Genomic DNA, 24,614 nt, shown 5'->3' with positions numbered 1-24,614 from the left:
ATGTCCAAAGAAACAGATACTTTTGATCATTTATAGCGGTATTAAATCATGAAGTGTATACGCAGTTGCGAATACGGTACCACCACAGCTACACAAATACTAGAAACCAATGTAAATTTGTGCTGGACCAGGACTCGAATCCAATTCCCGCTTTACCGGACAGGTACCCTTAACTGCTTCGGCTACACGAGCACGCTTCACGGACAGGCCCAAAATTTCATATGACGCATCGTCTGCTACCCACAGTGCTCGCACAACTATGTGGTTTCGGCACAGGGAGAGATTAATTTAGTTTTTGCGTCAGCAATTTAGTCGGAATGACCTTGCCCACACGTGGGTCCACCCACAAGTTTCACTGGAATGCCCTTACACACCCCCTTACACACACTCTACACAATCCCGATCTCTTCCCATGCGATTTCCGTATTTGTGGGGACCTGAAGAAAGACATTCGTACTACGATCGAAGAGGTGTCCGCTTACATACAATCGTGGTTCTGTCGGCAACCGCAAAAGTTATTCCATGAAGGCACTGAATGTCTCGTCTCCCATGCGCCGAGAATAATCAAGCTAGACGCTGTCAAAGAGCTTTTTCCTGCACTCGACCATCAGACATCGGTGATCTATGGTCTGATTTAAATTCGTTAATATCTTACGTTTAAGGTTCAAAGTTTCACCGCTGACGCTAAAGGCGCTCCTCCTTTCCTAGCAGCGATAGAAAATTACTGCAAAGTGTCAATCTACTACAAAAATCACATAAAAATATCCGAACTTTACGTGTAGTATAGACGTCAACAGTCTTCCTAAATATTTCAGTTAATTAAAGTTAGATATCACACAGAGAAAACTAATGAACTCAGTGAAATTCTGTTCTTTCATTATCAGAATAGCTCCTTAGTCAAGATTTTTCCACAATTTCGTACAGTATTTTGCGTTTGCCATATTTAAGCTTCGGAATGCAGTTTCTGTTTTCAGTTTTGTAGGTATTTAACTCGAAGCACGTATGAAGCTTCAGCTCTTTATCTCCTACAAGCATCACTTACATACACGGAGATTCATAGGGTTCGGAGCTCTTTAATGTCTCTAACTTTGTTTAAAATCTGTTGTTGATATTTATTAGGACTGGAGTTATTTCTTCGAATAAGCGAAATATTCGCGTCTGGGAAGATATCCTGCTTGAAAACTGCTAGAAACAAATCTTTACTCAGCAGAATTGGCAGCAGACTTGGAGTCGTCACGCTGCCGGCCTCCAACTGGTGTACGAGTATTTGAAGGGCGGGAGCGGTGCAGCCCGCTGGCCGTCCACAGAGATGACAAGAGTCATGATAGTGAGATGCACACTTAAAGCTGGCGATAGTATCTCGTAAACAAGGTATAAAAGGGCAGTGCATTGGCGGAGCTGTCGTTTTTACTCGGATAATTCGTGTGAAAACATTTCCGACATGATAAATGTCGTAGGGAATTAAGAGACTTTGAACGCGGTATTGTAGTTGGAGTTAGACGCATGGGCATTCCATATCCGAAATCGTTAGGGAAATCAATATTCCGAGATCCACTGTGTGAAAAGCGTGTCGAGAATACCAGATTTCACGGATCATCTCTCACCACGAGCCGCGGCCGATGGTGTCACTTAACGAACGACCGAGAGCGTCAGCGTTTACTTAGAGTTGTCAGTGCTAACAGACAGGCAACAATGCGTGAATCACCAAAGAAATCATTGTGGGGTTTATAACGACCGTACGCGCTAGGACAGCGCTGCGAAATTTGGCATTACTTGGCTGTGGCAGCAGACGGTCGACGCGAGTGTCCTGGACTCCTGGCCATATCGGCTGGACGCTAGACTACTGAAAAACCGTGGCCTGGTGAGGCGACTCCCGAGTTGGTAAGAGCTGATGGCAGGGTTCAAGCGTGGGGCAGATCGCACGAAGCTAAGGACCCAAGTTGTCAACAAGGCACTGATCAAGTTGGTGCTGGCTTTATAATGGTATGGGCTGTATTCACATGCAGTGGACTGGAAATAGTTATATTCCGCTACTTGAAGACCATTTGCAGCTATTCATGGAATTCATGTTCCCAAACAACAATGGAGTTTCTATGGATGACAGCGCACCATGTCACTGGGCCACAATTGTTCACGATTGGTTTGAAGAAAGTTCTGGACAATTCGAGCGAATGGTTTAGCCACCCACATCACCCGACGTGAAACCCATCGAACATTTATGGGACATTAAAATTTTAGAACGCATTCTGTAAATGGAACACAGCAGCGATCGGTATAAAAAGCTAAAAATCAAGAAAAACAGTCTCGATTGAGATTGTTTTTATTGATTTTTAAGATTTATGGGACATACTCGAGAGGTCAATTCCTGCAAAAAAAAAAAAAAAAAAAAAAAAAAAAATTCCGGCACTAGCAACACTTTTGTAGTCATTGACGGTTTTAGAGGCGGCATGGCTCAGTATTTCTGCAAGAGACTACCAACGACTTGTTCAGTCCTTCCTACATTGATTTGCTGCACTGTAATGGGCAGAAGAAGATCCGACACGGTATTAGGAGGTATTCCACGACTTTTGGCACCTCAGCGTATATCCTGACAAGTGTAAATCGAACTGTATTTCATTGGCCGTAACGACAAATGCACTTTGTCTTCAGAACAGCACCAATTTCAGTTACTCACTAGTATTATGTTCTTATCAACACTTACTAGAGTCTTCCGCAGCACATCCCTAAATTTTCAATTGACTGCAAAAGTACGTGTTCGATGATACCATGACCCTTGTCATATTCGTAGTACCTGCCGATGTGAGCCACACATAAAGACAGGACAGTAATGGTAAACTAATATATATGTAGCTTATGCACCCCAGAAACTAGAACCGTACCAAAAAATCGATACCTGCTGCGTCAAACCTCTGCTGGAGCGGAATGAGTAGTGTACCGTACCTGAGGCAGGCAGTCGGGACGCGACTCGAAGATGACGAGCAGCACGCCGATGGGGACGGTGACCTGCTTGAGCTCCAGGCCGTTGGCGAGTCGCGTGCGCCTCAGCACGCGGTTCACATTCTGGTGGCTCGTCTCGGCGATCTGGCGCAGGCCTGACCGAAAGAACAGACACCATTTTGATCCTGAAGTCACTCTGAATCAAGACACAAAGCAATTAAAGACATTAGCTGCCAGTGGATATTGATTTGTATCAACTGGTCAAGTTGAAATTTGTGCCAGAGCGGGATCTGAACCCAGCTTTCCTGCGTACTAATCAGATGCGCTAACCACTACGTCATTCGGACACAGTGGTTACCATAACTGTACTGGCTACCCTATAACCCATCGCGTCAGAACAAAATTCTCAACTTATACCGCAAAACATGGATTTAGTGCCACTATACATTAGGCCCATTACTCGCAGCATCTATCCAATTCACACAAGAGTTCGAGCTTGGTGTTCTTCTCACTGAAGAGATTATTGGCAATCACCATCTTAATTATGCACTGATCAGCCAGGACAATATGACCACCTACCTAATAGCCGGTATGTCCACCTTTGGCGGAGGTAACATCGTCGACATGTCGTGGCATGGAAGCAATAAGGTCTAGGTAGATCGCTCGAGGGATTCGGCACTGCATCTGCACACAAATGTCACCTAATTCCAGTAAATTAAGGGGAGGGGTTGATGAGATCTGACTTCACGTTCAATGACATCCCAGATATGTTCGATCGGGTTCAGATCTGGTGAGTTGGGGGGGGGGGGGAGGGGCAGCATTTCAATTGGAACTCGCCACTGTGTTCCTCGAACCCATTCATCACACTCCTGGTCTTGTGACATGGCGCAGTATCTTGTTGAGAAATACCATTGCTGTCCGGAAACGTGATCGTCTTTAAGCGGTATACGTGGTCTGCAACTACTTCACAATACTCCCTGGCCATCGTGGCGCCTTGCACGAGCTCCACTAGACCCACGGATTCTTAATTGAATTTTCCCCACAGCATGATAGAACCGCCACCAGCTTGTCTCCGTCCCGCAGGTAGGTGTCAGGAACCTCTTCCCCTGTAAGAGACCGATTCGCGCCCTCCCGTCGGTATGATGAAGAAGGTGTCGGGATTCATCAGACCATGCAACGCTCTGGCACTGCGCCAACATACAGTGCTGATGGTCACGTGACCATTTCAGTCGTCTTTGGCTGTACAGATCTGTCGTTAGGAGTATTTGGTGCACTCTGTGGTGTACTCTACCCAGCATTAAAGTCTGATGTTAATTCCACCACAGTCCTGTCCTGTTTTGCCAGTCTGCCCGGTCTACGACATCCAATATCTGTGATGAAGGGTGGCAGCCCAACAACACGGCGTCTGGACGTGGTTTCACCTTGGTTTCGTCACATGTTGAAGACACTTACCACAGCACCCCTCGAACACGCGACAGGTCGTGCAGTTTCCAAAATTCTCATGCTGAGACTCGAGGTCATCACGATCTGCTCTCGGCCCCATTCTACATACTGACAGCAAGCTCCATGATACTGCACGCTCTGTGCGCGTGACCTCTAGCAGTCATTCCTCTCCAGGTAACGCTACTATTGCCCCATAGTAGGTCAGTGGTCATAATGTTCTGTCCGATCGATGTATGTACGTGGTGTCTGTTCTTTTGCCGATATGCCTGAAGACAGAGACATAAATTGCCGGTAAAATAATGCAACACTCTCAAGCACTGTGTTCAGTGGCACCAGGTGTAATACGGGCATACTGAGGGGTTTCAGAGTTAGTGATTCATTTATCATGGTCTCGGCGATTTGATGGCGATCTGGACGCATGTCTGTGGTCCTTCTGTTTCACTCTGTAGGCCATAACTGTGGGGAGTTTAAAAGTGAACAGTGGTATTCAAGGTTGTAACCAAGCCCTGCCAATGTCGAACACCTGCAGCCACTTGAACCGGGTCGCATTATTGGCCTGCGGGCAGATGGAGCTGCATGTGTTGGGCACAATGCGTTTGGATCATACCCACACCCATAGTCCAGGTTCAGGATGACCACGTAGTGCAGACGCACATCAAGATTGATGCTTTCAACGGGTAGCAGTGGCCGATCGAACATCATCCAGGGAAGAAATTTTGGCACATGTAGCACCTGATGGGTCACCGAGGAACATCGGGAACCGCCTGTTTACAGCAGGACTAAGATCACGCGTGTCTTTGACCAAGTACCGCCGGCCGCGGTGGTCTCGCGGTTCTAGGCGCTCAGTCCGGAACCGCGTGACTGCTACGGTCGCAGGTTCGAATCCTGCCTCGGGCATGGATGTGTGTGATGTCCTTAGGTTAGTTAGGTTTAAGTAGTTCTAAGTTCTAGGGGACTGATGACCTTAGAAGTTAAGTCCCATAGTGCTCAGAGCCATTTGAACCAAGTACCACTGACATCACCACGTCGCCTTGTGTGGCTACTCAGGTGTCGGGAAAGAGTCGACTGGAGAGTGGTATGGCACTCTCCTGTCTTCAGCGATAAAGCAAGTTCTGTCTGTATGCGACGTACACGTGTACAGTGTGAACATGGTGAGCGGCCTATTTCGGAGTGTATCCGCCCACCTCAGGCTTCATCGTGTGGCGGGCTATCAATTACAACTCATGGTCACATTTGGTGTTTCTACAGGGTAAAATAACCAATTCCCGCTACATTATACAGGCGATTATCTGCATGCGACTTCAGTTTCTTCCACAGGAATGTGTTATGCTTTTTTAGCATGCCTACGCTGGTCTACGTACGGCTGTTGCCAGGCAACGTGCTCTTATGAGCCCTGCCAAGCAAAGTCACCAGATCTTTCACTATTTCAACACGTATGGGACATGGTAAGGCAGGAAGTTACTCGTTTTCTAGAGCGTGCAAGAACCATTGTCGAATTGCAACAGAAGTTACAAGGTGCTTGGGATAATATATCGCAGGATGTCATTCACGACCTGTACTGTCGTTTGCAAGCGGGAATACACGTTTGCGCCGCCGCCAATGGGGGTAAACTATGTGTTAATGGGAATGCTTGGGCACCCCTTACTGCGATATGTGCGTTTTACTTGGCCTGAATTTTTTGCCATATCTTCGTACAATACCAGACTACCTGACACATTACTTGTCAATGAAATAACCTTGTCGTTGCGAGTGTTGCATTTTTTTCGGCGTGTGTATGTCGGGCATACGTTACGGAACCAAGCAACAGCGGTCTCTGAAAGTCATTGCCATATTAAGGAAATGTTGACGTTCCTCTGGATAGTGGTTGCTTTCCCACATGATCACGACTCCAAGCAACCTACTGTGACCAAAAGTGAGTATCAGTTGGAAAGTAATAGCAGGTGACTCAGTGGAAGACCTAAGAAGGACGGTAGGGTGTCTGCGCCCAGAAGACGTAAGGGACTAGAAGCACTCTTCCAACATACGGGCATGTGGACTCTGCTGATGTGAAGAAAACGGTCCACGACCATGACGTGTGAGGTACCACGATAGCGTATCCGCTTGTAGAAACCAGAATTTTCCAGAGGATTCCGTCCCAACTCTGGCATAGTTATGTTATTGTACTGATCTATATAGTTCTAACGGAACATCTGATTTACTCGTAAGTGAGAGCGTTTTATTCTCTGCTGTGTCACGTCCAGGGCAGCTAGGATTTTCAGGCCCTGGGTAAACGTTCCTAGGAACTTGTGAATCCAGATTCTTAAAGCTGTTGATAGTCTGCAAGCGAAGGAACATAGAGGGAAGATGTGTAAGCTATAAGTGAGGGAGAATGTGGGTCTTTTAGTAATTACACTGTAGAGTGACTGCTTTTTAAACAATACTTTAGTGAGGGCACAGAACACATAATTGTTTCATATGTCTTTTCTGTTCAGTAAACGAACGCACTGACGTCTTCTTTGGGCAGTAAAAACTTTAATCCTGTTAAAGAGCTAAAGCTTTATAAAGCTACAAAGAAGCCAACAATCCTATATAGAGTGACGTCCTGGGGTGGGGTACAACCTGTGGCCCCAAATTAAAAACTTACAGCGCCTACAGAACAAATGGCTGGAACCACAAATGGACTAGCACTAGATACCTCCATGAAGGACTAGGAGAGCAGCATCTTGCCAAAAACATTACTGAACACGCAAAAACAATTTTCGAAAACATACATCTACTTCTGCATCTATACTACGCCAGTGGTGGAGGGTTCTTTGTGTGGTGGTGTCACTTCTCCTTTTTTCTGTTCCAGTCGTGAATGTTTCGCGGGAGAACAACTGTTGTTAAGCCACTGTGTGAGCTGGACTCTAATTTTATCTTCATGTAGGAGTAAGCTATACAGTCGTTGGTTCTTAGATAAAGGTTCGTTCTCAGAACATTAACATTAAACCACACCGTGATTCAGTGCTACTGGAGTTCGCTGTTCATCTTCGTGATGCTCTTGAGGTTAGTAAATGAACCTGTCACAAAAGGCGCTGCTCTTCTCTATTTTCTCTATCTATCCTATCTGGTATGGAACCCAGATTGACGAGTTGTGTTGAAATATTTCTCAAACGATTGTTTTGTAAGCTACCCCTTTTGTGGGTGCATTGCACTTACTAAGGAGTCTTCCAGGAATCTCAGTCTGGCACCTGCTTTAACTGCAATTAGTTTAATGTTGTCGTTGTGCTTTAAGTCGGTCTATATGCATACTCTGACAAAGGTTATGGATGTGATAGCTTCCAGTCATTGTCCTGCAATCACATAATCTGTTTCTACATAATGCAGAGTGTATTTGGTGTCTGTGTGTGGTGTCTGTGTGTGTATCCGTGATCTCCTCCAAAACTCTGGGGTTGATTTCAACTAAATTTAGCAAAGAAACAGTAAGACCTGCGAGTATTAGTGGTTTTATAACTTCCTAACTCCAATAAATGTAGAGAAATGGTCAAAATCGTGTTTCTTCTAGCCTACCCACTAGGAAACACATGTTGTGTGGGAACAGTATCAGCCTGTCAAAAAATTAACCTGCTTTGATGGGCAGCCTACATGTCAAGGGCAAGAAACAGGTTTCCGGGCCCCAGTATGTAGTCTACTCTGCATGACAGGCGTGATGCGTTCGAGCAGTAGCGGCCTGCTTTATCAACCAGCTTTGCATGGCGGCGTGTACGTCAGAGACAAACAAATGAGTTTCAATGCATGTAGCGAGATAACGTTAATACGGAGAAAAACCCGACACAGTGACATAGTCGGTTTTGGTCGTGGACATTTGGGATGACAGCAGAGTGCGGACACAGGCAGCCCACTCACCAGCGGCGAGCCCTTTGATCTTGGCGGGCGTGAGCGACAGCCGTGACAGCAGCGGCTTGGCCAGCCCGCTCTTGGTGGCCTCTGCGAGGTCCGCATTGTTGGCGTCGAGCACGCGCTGCTGCTTGCTCATCAGCAGATCCGCCAGGCTCGTGATGGCTGCCGCGCGATCTTCCGGTGCCAGCGCCTGCAGCTGCCGGCTGCCCACTCTCGCTAGAAAACAAGAAAAAAAATTAGCTGCTCTTGTGCCTTACTTTCCTGTAGTTTAAGTGCACATAGGTACGTTGGGGCTAGACCTTAAAGTTATGAGACCACAACGAAGCTGCACTTGTTTCCGCAGTTACATTATTATTTTCGATTATTCCCATTCAAAAAGAGCGTTTGAACTTGAATTCCTTTATGATGATTGTTTATGTTTTTTCTGAGCCCAAATTTTCTTCATGTGTTCACTGTGTTGTTTCTTTCGCTCCGCTTCCATTTGCATCCTGGTCTCTTCTGTGTTGTGGTGTCAAATTTATGTTTTTTGATGATGTTCATGAATTCAGTTCTATTTTCTGCGTCGTTTACTGTTATGTGTGTTTGTCTGAAGTCCTCTTCAACTTCTTTTATCCATTTTGATTTTTCTCTGCCTGAGTTGATGACTTTAAGAATTCGCTTTGAAATTCTGTTTTCATTCATCCTGTGGATATGTCCATAGTACTTCATTCTTCTTTTCCTTATTGTATCCGTAATCTTGTCTGTGTATTTATATAATTCTGATGTTGGTCTCTTCTTCTAGATTCCTTGCTCTTATATTGGGGCAAAAATTTTCCTGAGAATTTTCCTTTCTTGTTTCTCTATTTCTTTGATTTTAGTTTGCCCACCTATTTGTATTGTTTCAGATGCATACAGTGCCTCCGGAAGCACGTCAGTGTTGTAGTGCCTCAATTTTGGATATGAACTTTTGGTATAATAGTTCCACGTGAGTTTATATGCTTTCTGTAGTTTTTTTATTATTTCGTCATTGGCCTTTAGGTTGATACCTGATGGCTGGATGATTTCTCCCAGGTATATATATACTTTTAAAATGCCTAGACCGCAATTTTGTCATAGAAGTAAAGCTTGATGACTAGTTTCGGATGCTTTCAAACCTATCTTCAGATCTGTAAACAGGAAGAGGAGAAAATAGCCTAAGAAAATATTATACAGTGTAGTAGAATATAAAGAATGTTTAACAGCTGAACAAAATATGTAATGAGAACAAATTCCAACAGTAAAATAATAAATTCACTTAAAAGTGTTTGCATAGGTAATATGTTGCTGCATTTAACATGACCTACCACTCTAACCATCAACACGAGGTGAATGTGCATTGTAAAAAATCACCATTAGCAACAATCACGCAATAACAAGCATTCCTATTATGGACCAGCAAGGCTAGGACAGCATGTAGTTAAAATCGTCATCGCCAAACTTGGCGAAAAAATATGAGACAAAAGACCTTAAAAAGCTCATACCAATTCCAAGCAATTTTAAAACATAAAAATAACAAGGGAATGAAGTTAGAATTACGAGAAACAGCAGCTGCCTTATACAGTTAACTGGCGATGTTCCCTACGTATGATAAAAATACATGTGTATTATTCAACATGTGATATCGTGTACGGTACCTTATCACAAGTATTCAAATGTGCTCTATGATAAGACAATAAACACAACAAACGCTGGAAATATTGACGTTTGTACCTTCAGTAGTCATTCTTGTCTGCTGTCAAACGGTACACAAGCAAATTCAGTTACAAGTGGTCACAGTACACATGGGGCAGAAAGGGAAAGAGACGACCTCAGACGAGAGAACAGTCACCTTGCGTACGCCTGAATAACATGAAACACTTAAAGAAGTCTGAGGAACTGTACACAGAAATCAGTTCAATGTGTGGATCGTCACCCAACGCTGTAAAATGAGGAATAGGGTAATGAATCAGCTACGACAGGTTTCTCTCGAAAACTTCTAGAGATAGAAGACAAGTGCTGGAAATGGTGAAGCAAAATACCAGAATAACAGCAACAGAAATTAGAGCACATCTGGAAAACTATTTTGGGAAGGCGGTTCATGGAAGAACAGTTCGTAGGACTCTGAACAGTATTGGGTACAGTTCAAGAACACCAAGAAGAAAACCGGATGTAACTAAAGTAAACAGGTTCAAGCATTTACCATTTGCCAATGAGTATGTAACGAAGGAAAGTAAGTTCAGAAAACTCGTGTTATGGTCAGATGTAAGCAAATTCAATGTATACCGAAGTGCTGGTCGATTAAAGGTGTTAAGGCAGTAGAATACTGAGTGATAACGAAAAAGGTATAGAAGCTACAGTCAAACATGTGGGAGACAGCGCGACGGTATGGGGGAGAGTTTACCACCAAGTGGTGTGGATGAATTAGCTTTTACTGATGGCAACATGAATCAGTATGTTTAAAAAAATATACCACAAGAACATTTGCACAAGAGAGCGCAAAAACTGAAACATGGCCATAACTATTATTTTCAACAAGACGGCGGTCCTAAGCATGCCTGAGAATTTGCTGGGCTGTTGATTATCTACAACACACCAAGCACACTCAAAACACAACCACAGTCGCCTGACCTGAACCCGATCACGAATATTGGACATGATTTGGAAATTAGGATCAGGAAACACCAGACTGAAAGACATCATTCTGCAAGAATGGAATAATATCGATTCGGACGCAACAAGCCCATACCTTCAATGCCAAGGCATTTGGCAACAGTTACTCATGGGAAAGCGTGATAACCAAGTAGTAGATTTATTTTTATTTAGTGTTATTACATATCCCTCTCCCAATATGGGCTGCGGGTGGGCTGTCGGCGGTATATTATTCTGCTCTTCTTGTAAGCGAATTAAAAACAAATCTGGCTCTGTTTTTTTTTCTATTTTAAATTAAAAATCAAATACAGACAGCTAAAAAACTAAAATACAAATATTTGAAAAACACACCGCAGAAAGATGAAATTCTACTCATAAAAAACACTGAAGCACTGCACTATTCACTTAAAATCTGACGTGCTGCACTGAGTGAGAAGTATTGTCAGAGGCTGTTCTATGCGGCTGAAGGGATGTGGGTAAAACGATAGGGGTCTGTTACATATGAGTTGAGTAGGACAGTAAAAAAATACAGTCTGTGGGAAAAAGGGAGGTTGAGGAGTAGTGTGGTGAATGGGTAGGGTACTGATTACAAGAGTAAAGGGATGGGGATGGATGGAGAGGGCAAAGGAGATGTGGAGTAGGATAGGTGGGAAGGAGGGATAAATGTCGGGGCGGAAGTTGGTTGAAGCTGCGTTGGGATAGGATACGAAGTGTGTGTAGGTTCGGGGACCGTGGGATGTGTTTGTGAAGGCGCGGCAGCATGTCAGGGTCGGCGATCAGATGCGAGGCAATGGGCTTTTTCGAATCCACTAAGTACTAGAAGTCTGTGATTTGTTTATTTGAATACTTACGTCATACCGTTGGGAGGACATTTTTCAATTTACCTTACGAAAATGTACTTATGTTTAATTTAAGTCAATACATGTCGCTTTAAAGGTGAAATGTGTATTTTTTGAAAGTTAAGTGGTCTCTTTTAGCAGCATATGACTGATATTTGAATACTTCTGAGCGCAGAATACCCCGTCAGTATGGAGCCACAAGAGTAAACTGATATGCTGGCAGGAGACCGCTGGCAGGAGACTACTAGCTTGCAGCCCACAGTGGACTAAGTGATGTGATCAACAGTGGTTTGAAGCACTGGTCAACTGGATGTGGAAGCGTTCTGAGCACATCTTGTTCAGTCCCAGTAATCGCGGGAGGAACAGGATGTGGTAAGCACGTTTAATGGACATTTTCTTCCGGAATCTGTTCTCTCTGGGAAGCAGACCTATAGAGATTCGGCTTGGCAAGATCGAGTGCTTTCTTGCTTCAGCTAGTGCAGACAACGGTCGATGAAGACATTGTTTTAGCCGTCTGGCGTTCAAGTCATTATATGACAGTGTGGGTCTAAAACGTTTGTAGTTCGATGGTCAAGAACAAAATCTCTGTCATTGCCAATAGTCCTTTCCAAGATTTGTTTTACGACGCAGAATATTCCCGTGCTTATCAAGAACTTAATCTTGAAAAGAAAGATACGGCGAGCTTATCTCTTGAAGTGTTCATGCAATAAATATACATTGGCAGCGCCGGCAATTGATACTTGACAAATCTCTTTAAACGTGTAAATACAAGTTTAGATAACGAAGCTAAGATACGTTTAAATCACTTGAAAGCGTAAATGACACAATTTTAGGTAACGGCATTGCACTATACTTTGTGCTCCAGGACGTCCTGCTACATGTCCACCTTCTTAGAAATGAAATGGGAGGAGAAAATGTTCACAGATATATCTCATGTCACAGATTTATCACAAATGTTCACAGATGTATCTCACGTCCATGTTAAACATGGAATGCGTGTGCCTCATCCATGCACGAAAGCATTCGTTTGGAAGCTCCTCTAGAATGATACGAAGCCAAATGCTGAGAGCATTGATCTAGCAATCTGCAAGAGCAATGTTCAAAACCCTTTCTAGACATTCATATTTAGATGGTTTCTTTCAAAAACACACGATCACATTTTTTAAATCCACTCTTGCACATTTCGTTTGGTGTTGCACTAATACTGATGCTGAGTCAAACTGTATCTATCTTCCTCGGATCTTTCCAGTGGTGTGAAGAAGATGACCCGCATCAGCAACTAAATAAACAATTCAATAAGAGAAGAACTGATGTATACTACAAGATGCTGACATACACGAATTATGGCTCCTATCTTCCTTACCGCTTTTGTCCCTGTCTTCCTCTTCCTCGCTTTCCTCTGCCCCCCCTCTCTCTCTCTCACACACACACACTCACACACACACACACACACACACACACACACACACACACAATTTTACGTTAGCATGTACATACAGTGTACATTTATTTATAGCTTATTTTTAAGGGAACTAAGATTCACAAGACGATTTGGACATAAGATAGACTAAATTCCCCTTTACAACATTTTCATATCGAATGTTCTACGAAAAAGCAGTTTCACTGAGATAACATACATAAACACAATTTAAAATGCCTCGCGCTTCCCAGAATCGCTGCAATCTACTATTTGTTGAAATTAAATGCACGTGTGGTGCAATGGGTCACAGGTGGAAAGACTAAGCCTCGTAAAACGGCATTTTTTTATTAGAATGAGCTAGAATATGCCTTATTGTTTCTTTGTTTCGTTTCAGCAAAATATAGTCCTATCTTCGTAATCAGGTTGTACTTTCCACTAAATTAGGTACATTTTGTTTTGTAAGGACGACTATAAAAGCCATGTGATGTAGCGCTTAATAACGTAACACATCCGAAGGTAACAACATTCCAATGGCTATGACTACGGATAAATATTAGACAGCAACTGAATTAGTGGAAGATATGAGCATTTCAGAGAGGAACTAGACTATAGCGCTTTCTATGGCGCAGACTTGAGGAAATGCTTTGTCACTGCGGTTTGCTCACCAGACTGAAACGTTTAGTTCTACGTTTGATACGTTTGACCCATTTACCCCCAAATGGGCTGGGCTCCACTATTTCTGTGTGTATTGAAGGTTAAGCGCGCACGTGCGAGACAGAGACATAGAGAGATAGAGAGAGAGAGAGAGAGAGAGAGAGAGAGAGAGACCTGGTGACAAAATGAAAATTAATTTATAGGAATGTTTTTTATATGAGAAAGAGAAACAAAAGTATAGCCATTCCATTTTGGTCTCCCTAGATCTGTAGTGATGGTTCTTGTTTCTGTTATCCGTAAACTGATTTCAAGAGATGATCGCAACCATTTTAACGTTGTGCTCCGTTCGGTCCAGTATTGAGAATCAACAGCATACGCTTCCTGGTCCTCACGTGATCAGGACTCCTCTCTATTCCATCGTAATGTCGATCCGTGATCCATTCCAAATCTTTCAACGCAGCCCCGATATCTTCCATTTCGAGATAATGACGTATTTATACTACCTTGAACCTAGATCTCTAACAATGATGCTACTCCATACCTTTCACTGCAAACGACTTCTCTCGAAGTTCATACCATTTTGCTTGTCTTTCACAACTGTTGGCAGTTCCAGCAAACTACATAAGAATTAACTTGGTTTGAAAGTAAGCACTTCATTTAACAATAGAGATACAATCATCCTCTTATTTACCAACATTAAACTATGTGTTTTACCCACATTTTCAGAACTTCTATATCCGGTATTAATTTTTTTTAAATTTTATCTTTGATCATTACCAGTCCACCTATCGCCATTTCTATGGGGTGAAGATGGAAGGGATGTGGAGATTTAACAGAAGTGAGAATGTAAGAGAGCTGTACAAGGAATGGACACTAATCTACATAATTTTCTTGCAAGAGTAGTCCCCTATATCGCCTGATAGACTCCGTGTAAACCATTAGACTTCAAAATCAGGTTGGTAGTAGGTGCACGCTATGCTATGCTTGGATTGATGCATTGGACAGCTTTGAGAAATATGTTGTCGAGAGGGGAAACTATTTCGATAATTGATTACCGCATTTAGTGCAGAGCACTGTATGGTAGTGAATCACGGACAGTGGCAAACCCGGAACAGAAGGGAATAGAAGTGTCTGAGGTATTGTGCTACAAAAGAATGTTGAAAATTGGGTGGAAGGATAAAATAAGGAATAAGGAGATTCTCCGCAGAGTCGGCGAAGAAAGGAACATATGGAAAACACTGACAAGATGAAGGGACAGAATGATAGGACATATGTTAAGACGTCAAGGAATAGCTTCCATGGTACTAGAGGGAGTTGTCAAGGGTAAAAACAGTATGGGAAGACAGAGACTGGAACATATACAACAAATAATTGAGGACATGGGTTGCAAGTGACACTCTGAGATGATGAAGTTAGAGCAGGATAGGAATTCGTGTCGGACAGCATCAAACGCAGTGGAAAACTGGAAAAATAGGAAAAAAAAGAAAACCAAACTCTGACTGAATAAGCTACATAAAAAACCAGAAGAAGATCTAATACTCGGGGGCAATATATAAAAGTGAAGGAGTGACAACTGGGCAGATCTTGAGTGCGTACCGTTCTCTGCAAGTACGTCAGTGGTGGAGGCCCCCGAGCTGGTGCTGCAGTCGGTGAAGAATGTGCCGATCTTTCGGCCGGCCAGGATGGTTTTGATGGCCTTCTCCTGCATGCCGTTGCAGATCACCACCGAAACACCATGGTCCAGCGCCCACGTGGCTGCCTTGACCTGCAACCAGGAAAACAGAAGTCACTGGCTGACGCAGACAAAGATATATTTAGTTCTTAGCAACACATGGGCTTGAGAGGGAGGAAATTTCAGCGATGGGTGCGTAGTTCCTTGACTTTCGTTCGGTATTTAATGTAACTTCGTCCTAACAGAAAGACTACTTTTGTCCAAGAGCGAACCATTTTGGAAATATACGCTGTTAATTGACGAATACCTATTACACGAGCTGGGAATTCTTACACAGATATTGCTGTACGTCTAGTCGTTCATGATATTTGTGGTTGAAAATGTGAAGCTTATTAAAAGGAACATAAGCAGCCATCAGGTCAGGCTAAATGTCGTAATTGAATGTTCTCGTTTTTCTAGCAGGGTTGGTTTGTTGAATTGTTGCGATTGTCCCATAATTGCGGCACCCATCATGTCTTGGCGAAGTGTCGGGGCGGCGCCTGGATTTTCACTCTACTGAAAATTCGGTAACTTTTTATTAGTTCAGTTTGCCGTTAAGGAGGGCGAGACCATACCAAGTATAATGCTTTCACCCAAACCCAGTCCCACTTTCTGAAGTGAAGACATAATGTAAACTTAATTATTCTATTGGGACACAATGAATGGAATAGTTGACGATACCTTTCACTTGCTCATTTTATTAAAACTAGTAATTAAAATGTATTTGGAAGTACAACAAGGATACATTTCTCTTTATCTGATTTTGCCATTCTGAAATGTGTTGTCCACACTTTTCCTCAATCTTCCTCGGTGACTGCCATTATGGTTCCTGCTAAACAGCCTTGCCCAGTATGAAGATTTGCGAAAGGCAGTAACTGATTACACTTTGTTATCGTGGTCTTAATATTGCTTTCATTGTTACTTTCACTCCAGATTTCATAGTTACGTGTTTATTATTTTGGTTAATTTTAATGCAGTAAAATCTTTTGTATGCTATTATGACACTTTAGTTTCTCAAGCAACAAAAATTAAAATGTTTATAGTATTATGAACCAAAATAAGAGGTCCACAAGTCATCAATGGCGCCTGAACAGTTACGAAATAACATCAGCGAAATACCAGTCACTGTGTAGACAACAGTTAGTAAATAAGCAGATATCTCTGAAGTTTTGGATTTACAGCTAATAAAGGTAGTCTACATTACCTTTGGGAAGACGTTCAGCGCAAAAACAATGCAATATATGCCAGACTGATACAATATTACCCTTCCAAAACCCTGCAGTTACTCAATATCCACAAGCTGTTAAGGGTAAAAGTGGAATCTACAGATACGGGTTGTATCGTCAATTTACGATTTGCGAAGGCGCGTTCCTTGAGTAAGGACAGCCGCGAGTAAGGATGGCAACCTTCAAATAAACGGCACTGGATTCTGAGTGCGAGGAGCGTGGCTGGAATTTGGCGCCATTATCTTATGACGGACAACGTAAGCTAAGAGGATATTAGTCATTGACTTAAAAGAGCGTACTGGACGCTTTGGAGCTCTGTAGACGATGTGGAACTGGTATCTGGAAGTGCCCCTCCACCGATGATGTTAACGAACTGAAGTGCATAGCCGGCCGCAGTGGCTGAGCGGTTCTAGGCGCTTCAGTCTGGAACCGTGCGTCCGCTACGGTCGCAGGTTCGAATCCTGCCTCGGGCATGGACGTGTGTGATGTCCTTAGGTTAGTTAGGTTTAAGTAGTTCTAAGTTCTAGGGGACTAATGACCTCGGATGTTAAGTCCCATAGTGCTCAGAGCCTTTTTTTTGAAGTGCATATGTCAATCGGTTATTGCATATGGGGCAGTCAAATAGTTTCCGTTCTCAGGCCGTGCAGTCTAGAATCGGCATGCAAATGACGCAAAACCATCGTGACCACTGAGGCAATCATCCCATCGATTCAAAAGGTTCAGGATAACCGTTTGATAAAACACCGTATCCTGTTGCTTGAAGAGCCCCGTGACTACCTGCTCCACACCTTCGTCCGACAGAAATCTTCGACCCTTCAAGTCTTTTTTTTTTTAAGGGATCGAAGGCGTGATAATCGCATGGGATGGGATCAGTAGTATAGTGCGGTTGCTCGAGTTCTTCTACTAGAATTGGCCTAACTTATGTGTTACGACATTTGCGATGTGTGGACGCGCGTTATCATGAAGCAGCAGCATCCCTTGTCGCAGATTTCTCGAACGTTTCGCCAGAACTGCATGCCGTAATTTCTCCAGCGTTGCCATTACCGTTCCCCGCCATGGAGACACCAGGTTCCTTGAAATCAATAAGCAGTGGGTTCCGGTAATCATATTCGAAAGAACAGACACCATACAATTAAGGCGGGACAGCCAATGATCTCTTCAGTGCAGGTGCACATCAGATTCCAACTCTTTAGGGAATAGGCGAAATGCCGCGATTTATGAGAGTAATGGGCGAGGGGCACTGCATTAGTAGTGCATGAATGTTGAGAATTTCGGTCTGAATGGAGGCGTGTTAGAGTGATTCGTGCAATTGCTCAGACCTAAGGATTAGTACTCAGCCATCTGCTTAGTAAGCAGGAAACCCTGGTCCGAATCCTGGTTTCAAATTGCTCTGAGCACTATGGGACTTAACATCTGAGGTCATCAGTCCCCTAGACTTGGAACTACTTAAACCTAACTAACCTAAAGACATCACACACATCCATGCCGCAGGCAGGATTCGAAACTGTGACCGTTGCAGCAGCGTGGTTCTGGACTGAAGCGCCTAGAACCGAATCCTTGCCTGGCACAAATTTTCAGTTTTCCCCAAATTCATTTGTGTCTATCCAGTAGATGGCTGGCTCTCGAACGTCTTGGGACGAGTGGACAACAGATGACACCATTGCATCGTCGACACCCCAACTCCGGCTCGCAGTGGATGAGGCTGGCTTCGCATATTGACCAGCGTCTTCTGTCGAATCGCGACCAGCGCAGAGCATGGCGCATCATTCAACAACAGTGGTTTCCGACAGACAAGCTAGCCCCTACACATTCCTCATTCGCTGATGGTTGTCTACCGGTAAGAATAACAGCACGTTGGTCCTGTCTGGACTTAAACTACGTATAAACGCACACCGTGGTATACTTCTGTGTAAACGTGAGGAAGCGAGCGAGCGAGAGAGAAAGTTAGAGAGAGAGACAGAGAGACAGACAGAGAGAGGGAGAGAGAGAGAGAGAGAGAGAGAGAGAGAGAGAGAGAGAGAGACGATAAGGAAGATAATAGCAATAAATGGTTTACTTCAGCATCTTGTCGTATAGATCGTCCCTTCTCTTACTGGGCTGTTTATTAAGCCTTTGATGTGGGTGCGTTACGCTAGACGGATTGTACAAGAGTGATGTTAAAATATGGTCATGTGTTTTTGAGAGAAACCATCTAATTATGAATGACTAGCAAGAGTTTTGAACCCCACTCTTTCAACATGCGAGATCAGTGCCTTCGGTACTTAGCTTCGTACCATTCGAGAGAAGCTTCCGCACGAATACTTTCGTCAGTGGATGCAGCACATGTATTCTATGTACAACGTCACTTGGACATGAGGTACAGTTATGAACATTTTCTTCTGCTGTTTCAAGTCTGAGAAACTGGCCACGGACCACTATCTTCTGGAGCACAGATTCCTGTGCAGTGCTGTTATCTACGATGATCTAATTTAAGCGTCCAAGGGATTTAAGCGTATCTTAGTTTCTTTATCTAAACATGTATTTGTTGTTGTTGTGGTCCTCAGTCCAGAGATTGGTTTGATGCAACTCTCCATGCTACTCTACCCTGTGCAAGCTTCTTCACCTCCTAGTAACTACCCCCTGCAAATTACATCCTTCTGAATCTGCTTAGTGTATTCATCTCTTGGTCTCCCTGTACGATTTTTAACTTCCATGCTGTCCTCCAATACTAAATTCGTGATGCCTTGATGCCTCAGAACATGTCCTACTAGTCGAGTTGTGCCATAACTTCCTCTTCTCTCCAATTCTATTCAGTACCTCCTCATTAGTAACGTGATCAGCAATCGTCAGTTCAAAAAATGGATCTGAGCACTGTGGTACTTAACTTCTGAGGTCATCAGTCGCCTAGAACTTAGAACTACTTAAACCTAACTAACCTAAGGACATCACTCGCATCCATGCCCGAGGCAGGACTCGAACCTGCGATCGTAGCAGTCGCGCGGTTCCAGACTGTAGCGCCTAGAACCGCTGGGCCACTCCGGCTGGCAATCTTTAGTAGCACCACATTTCGAAAGCTTCTATTCTCTTCTTGTCTAAACTATTTACGTTCTTTTTTCTCTTCAATACATGGCTACACTACAAACAAATACATTCAGAAACGACTTCCTGAAACTTAAATCCATACTCGACGTTAACAAATTTCCGTTCTTCAGAAACGCTTTCCTTGCCATTGCCAGTCTACAGTTTATATCCTCTCTACTACGATCATAATCAGTTATTTTGCTCCCTAAATAGCAAAACTCATCTACTACTTTAAGTATCTCATTTCCTAATCTAATTCCCTCAGCACCACCTGATTGAATTTGACAACATTCCATTATCCTCGTTTTGCTTTTGTTGATGTTCATCTTACGAAGGTTGGAACTTAAATAGGGGCAACTGTTTATTCACAACCGATACAAAAGAGTTACATGTTTGCACCTGTTACTGCCCTTCATAGCAGTTACAAGCTTTGTGTAGAACCCGTTGCCAGCGATGTAGAAGGTGTAGTATACCGTTAGCAGAGCCTGTTCTGTTGATCGTGAGAATGGAGCGGTCTACGGCCTGTCGAATTTCTGGAACAATTCTGAAGCGAATGCCACGATGTGGTTCCTTGATCTTCGGAATCAAATCAAAGTCACAAGGACTTAAGTCCGGGGAGTATGTTGGATAGTACCGTCCCATCGACCGAACATAGCAGCCACAGCTTGCGCTGTATGCGCCCGCGCATTGTCATGCAAAATGATGGGTGGACTGGGTAGAAAGTGTCGCCGCTTCTTTCGCAAAGATGGTCGCAGTTGATGCTCCACAAACGAAAAGTAATACTGTGCATTGACGATCTGCCGTCGAGGAACGTAATTCGTCAGGATAACAGCATCACAGTCGTACAAGAGAATCACCATAACTTTCACCATACTGGGGCTCTAACGCACTTTCGACTTTCGCAGCGACTCATAATGACGCCATTAGTTGTATTTGCTTTTCAGTTTGGCTCGTACGATGTGGCCCATGTCTCATCCAGTCTTACGATAGGGCGTAAGAAAGCCTCATAGCGCTTCAAGTGCGTCTGAGCAGCTTTGTAAAGCATATATTTCTGCATTTCCGTCAAGTCATGCGGAACCCATGGTGAAGCAATTTTTCGCATGTCCAAGCGTTCCTTCAAGATGCGAAGCGCAGTCGTACGCGCTAATCCGATTTCATGGGTGAGCTCACGAATCTTATGGCGTCGATCACTGTCCACTAACGCGGCAACAGCATGCACTTCTTCTTCAGAGACGCTAGGACGATCTGTCCGATGCATGTGTGCCACAGTTTGCCGACCTTCGTTAAAGGATTTTTACCCAAGGCGCCATTGTTCTGTACGGCAATGCCGATTCCCCGCACGCCTCTTGAAGACCTTGATGATACTGTCGTGCTGTACGACCTCTGGCGCATTCAATCTTGATCCATCTTCGTTGTTCCTGTTTCAAAAACATAGTGACACCGTTACGTTAGACCGCTCGCTCAGAAGTGACTGTGTTCCCTTCGACGTGCGCACGCCGGTGACGTGGGATGGGCGAATCCATTTGCTGGGAGGTAAGGTAGGTATGGTCCACAAAGCGTACTATCAGTGACAATGGTAGATTCCATTGCATAGTGTCTCTACAGCAGTGTTGCCACTATTTAAGTTCTAACTTACGTACAACCCTGTCTCATTCCCTTCCCAAGCACTGCTTCCCTTTTATGCCCCTCAACTCTTATAACTGCCATTTGGTTTCTTTACAAAGTATAAACGGTCTTTCGTTCCCTCTGTTTGACTCCTGACACCTTCAGAATTTAAAGAGAGTATACCAGCCAATATTAGCAAAAGCTTTCTCTAAGTCTACAAATGCTAGAAACGCAGGTTTGTCTTTCCTTAATCTGTCTTCTAAGATAAATCGTAACTTGTATTTACACTTCTGTTAGAAGTTGCCAAGTATCAGTTTCCGGCGCTGCCAAGTTCTATTTATTACGTAAACTGCACGAGGTAAGTTCGCCATATGTGTCTTTTCAAGATTAAGATCTTGAGAAGCACGGGAACATTCTACGTCGTCAACCAAATCTCGTAAACGATTATCAGCAGTGGCAGATATTTTGTTGCGGAACATAGAATAACCAGAAGTTTGAGAAATTTATTATAGAACTATGTGATAGAGAAGATTTTTAGAGAACAGCGAACCAAATGAAACAATAGATTTAGAAGGTTTCAGAAATTGATCGTATCTTATTGTAACACATATGGCAATGCAAACGTTTTATTTGTCTTCCTTGGCTGAAAATGAGACTACCATTGGCAATAACCCTCCTGCGAAACTGCAGTGGAAATATTCTTAAACGTACTTATGCATTCTAGTGAATTTTATAAATCTCTCGAACATTTTAACCATCTGTAAATAGTAGAGGCCGGCAGGTAACTGTTCGTAGTATTACTCTTCATTGTAAAACACTTCTTTGAGGAGGGGAAAGAACTGGGCGCCATCAGAGGTGCTGTCAGAACGTACCCTCTGCTATGCACCATAAGTTGACTTGTGGAGTATTTATGTAGATGTATCACATGAGGTTGAAGGCTATCACACTTGGCTTTTCCCTGTAAACAATGCTTAACAGTTTCTTGATCGTCTCCCCTGCCTCACGAAGGGACCCTACAGCTCACTCGAAAACCCCTGTAGTTACAGTCAGTTTCGTAACCGTTAGAAATTAAAAGTTACGTGGAGGAGTCCGTTAAGACAGCTCATTTTGAGTAAGTGTGTTAGTCGAATCAAATGCACTAGATACGAGACTGCCAGCCATTCTACGACTGAACTTACTAAAACTGGCAAGGCTATTATGCGTGGTTCTTTTTGGTAATAAAGTCGCAGTAGATAAATCTCCGCGTTTACCGCACGCACGTCGGAAAGACACTAATGCCCCATTAATCCTTTCTTTACATGTCAGTGCTTGTCTAACCACATCGGAGTCACGCTACGTTGCATATACGTTGCAGCAACGCCCTCAAACGAAAAGTTCTTGATCCGATCTTAAAGATCGTGTCCACATGGAGAGGTATCAGACATTTCCAATGTGTCCACGAATGCAACAGGAATGGATTTCCCGATTTGTTGGTGTACTTACAGGTCACTGTTCAACGTGTCTTCCATGTAGTACTCGAAGGTCAGGGAAGGCGGCTTAAAAACAGCGGTCGCAAGAAGATCCAGGCGAAGGAACGGGACTAGAGGTATGCGCCATGTAAATGACACTCGCATCAAAGCCCGACAGGAACTGTTGCCGATTACAAGTGGCGGTGGAGCGGGTGGACAGCTGTGGCCTCTTGTGAGGTTGTGAACCGCTGAGGGCTACGGCGGGACGAAGCCTCTCCGTCGTTTCTGGGTCCCCATTTCGATACACAATACACAAGTCAATATGTAAGAAGAGCTGTTTACGAAACAAACATTTTTTCTAGTTTTAGGCTTTTCAGACTACCCTCGTAGATGTAGACGCATCTGTAGAAGGAAACAATTCTGTGTATCATCTCAAAAATACAAATTTAAAAGATGCACCTTGTTTCATTTTATGACACTAAGATTTGCATTAGCAAATTTTGAAATAATGAGGTATAACAATCTAAAAAATTAATTTATGATTCAGCACAATATAACGTTCAATCTATTGTCGCCTTTCGATAGCACATAAACGATATTAATGATGCTCCTTACCATTTCTGCCATCACACTGCCACGTAAATTCACGTAAGCAATGGTACCCGACACAACATTATTTATTGATTTATTCATATTTACCTGATCAGTAACAACTCTTGACGCGAATTTGCGTTCAGGAACTTATTCAGGATATTTACGTGACTCTTAGTTATCCACACCATCCTGACATTTTAGAAATCGTCCCTGAAACCCATTTTTCTGGTACTAACACCTTACACGTTACTATTACTTGCCAAAGGCGCCTATGCCCTGGGGCAAGGGGAACAGCTGTCAGGGATAGAAAAGAATATAGTGTCGTCAAATGTTTTATTTTAAGAAAATGACTTAAACATCGGTAATATGCCCGTTTTTAACAGAGTCAGACCTGTATTGTTTTTATGTCTACTTACAAGTCTCCATTTGTCTTCCTGGTCTAGCCACCTCCTACCCCTCTATAAACTACCGTATGGACACTCTTGGAACTAACAGCCATGGTTTTGGCGCTTATCAATGTGTACATGTGCACATCTTAATAAAGTTGTCGTTAGTGAGAATCTGAAATTAGAGATAGAGCTGCAGTTTCTCTGTTTATTGTGGGGCTAATATGAATAAAGCATACCACGTACCATGCAATAACTATGTTTCGCATCAGGTGTACTCGCCATTGTTAACAATCGGGCTCGTTATATTAGAGTGCATGCAGAAGTTTATGGACAGTCGTTCTTTCCCGGCACCATTCTGGAATGGAATAGACAAGGGAGACGGGGCAATCCTAACGGTACCAGAGGTTACGCTTCTTCGCCCAAGACCTTAGTAACTAGCAGAGTATACAGGGTAGGAGGAATGGTCAGTATTCATGGATGTGACAGGAACGATCATCCGATGCACGAAAGTCTAGCCGCGCGGGATTAGCCGAGCGGTCTTAGGCGCTGCAGTCAAGACTGTGCGGCTGGTTCCGGCGGAATTTCGAGCCCTCCCTCCCTCGGGCATGGGTGTGTGTGTGTGTATGTCGTTAGGATAATTTAGGTTAAGTAGTGTGTAAGCATAGGGACTGATGACCTTAGCAGTTAAGTCCCATAAGATTTCACACACATTTGAACATTTTTTAACAAAAGTCTAGTAAACATGGGCTCTAAAATCCGTTCCACAAGATTTGTGAGCACTTCA

General features: G+C 43.5%; 1 protein-coding gene across 1 annotated transcript in view; it reads right to left on the bottom strand.

Moving 5' to 3' along the window:
* Window positions 1-24,614, bottom strand: part of LOC124794936 (delta-1-pyrroline-5-carboxylate synthase) — a 205,032-nt gene that overhangs the window by 78,611 nt on the left and 101,807 nt on the right. The window contains exons 7-9 of the mRNA XM_047258653.1: window positions 15,394-15,562; window positions 8,245-8,454; window positions 2,941-3,092 (exon numbers count right to left, since the gene is read on the bottom strand). Coding sequence (XP_047114609.1) covers window positions 2,941-3,092; window positions 8,245-8,454; window positions 15,394-15,562 — 531 coding nt within the window. The remainder of the gene's footprint in view (window positions 1-2,940; window positions 3,093-8,244; window positions 8,455-15,393; window positions 15,563-24,614) is intronic.

This window comes from Schistocerca piceifrons, chromosome 1, assembly GCF_021461385.2.
Source record: "Schistocerca piceifrons isolate TAMUIC-IGC-003096 chromosome 1, iqSchPice1.1, whole genome shotgun sequence".
In the NCBI taxonomy this organism is placed as follows: Eukaryota; Metazoa; Arthropoda; class Insecta; order Orthoptera; family Acrididae; genus Schistocerca; species Schistocerca piceifrons.
Note: the sequence above shows the minus strand (reverse complement) of the source record. Positions and strands in the feature narration are given on the sequence as shown.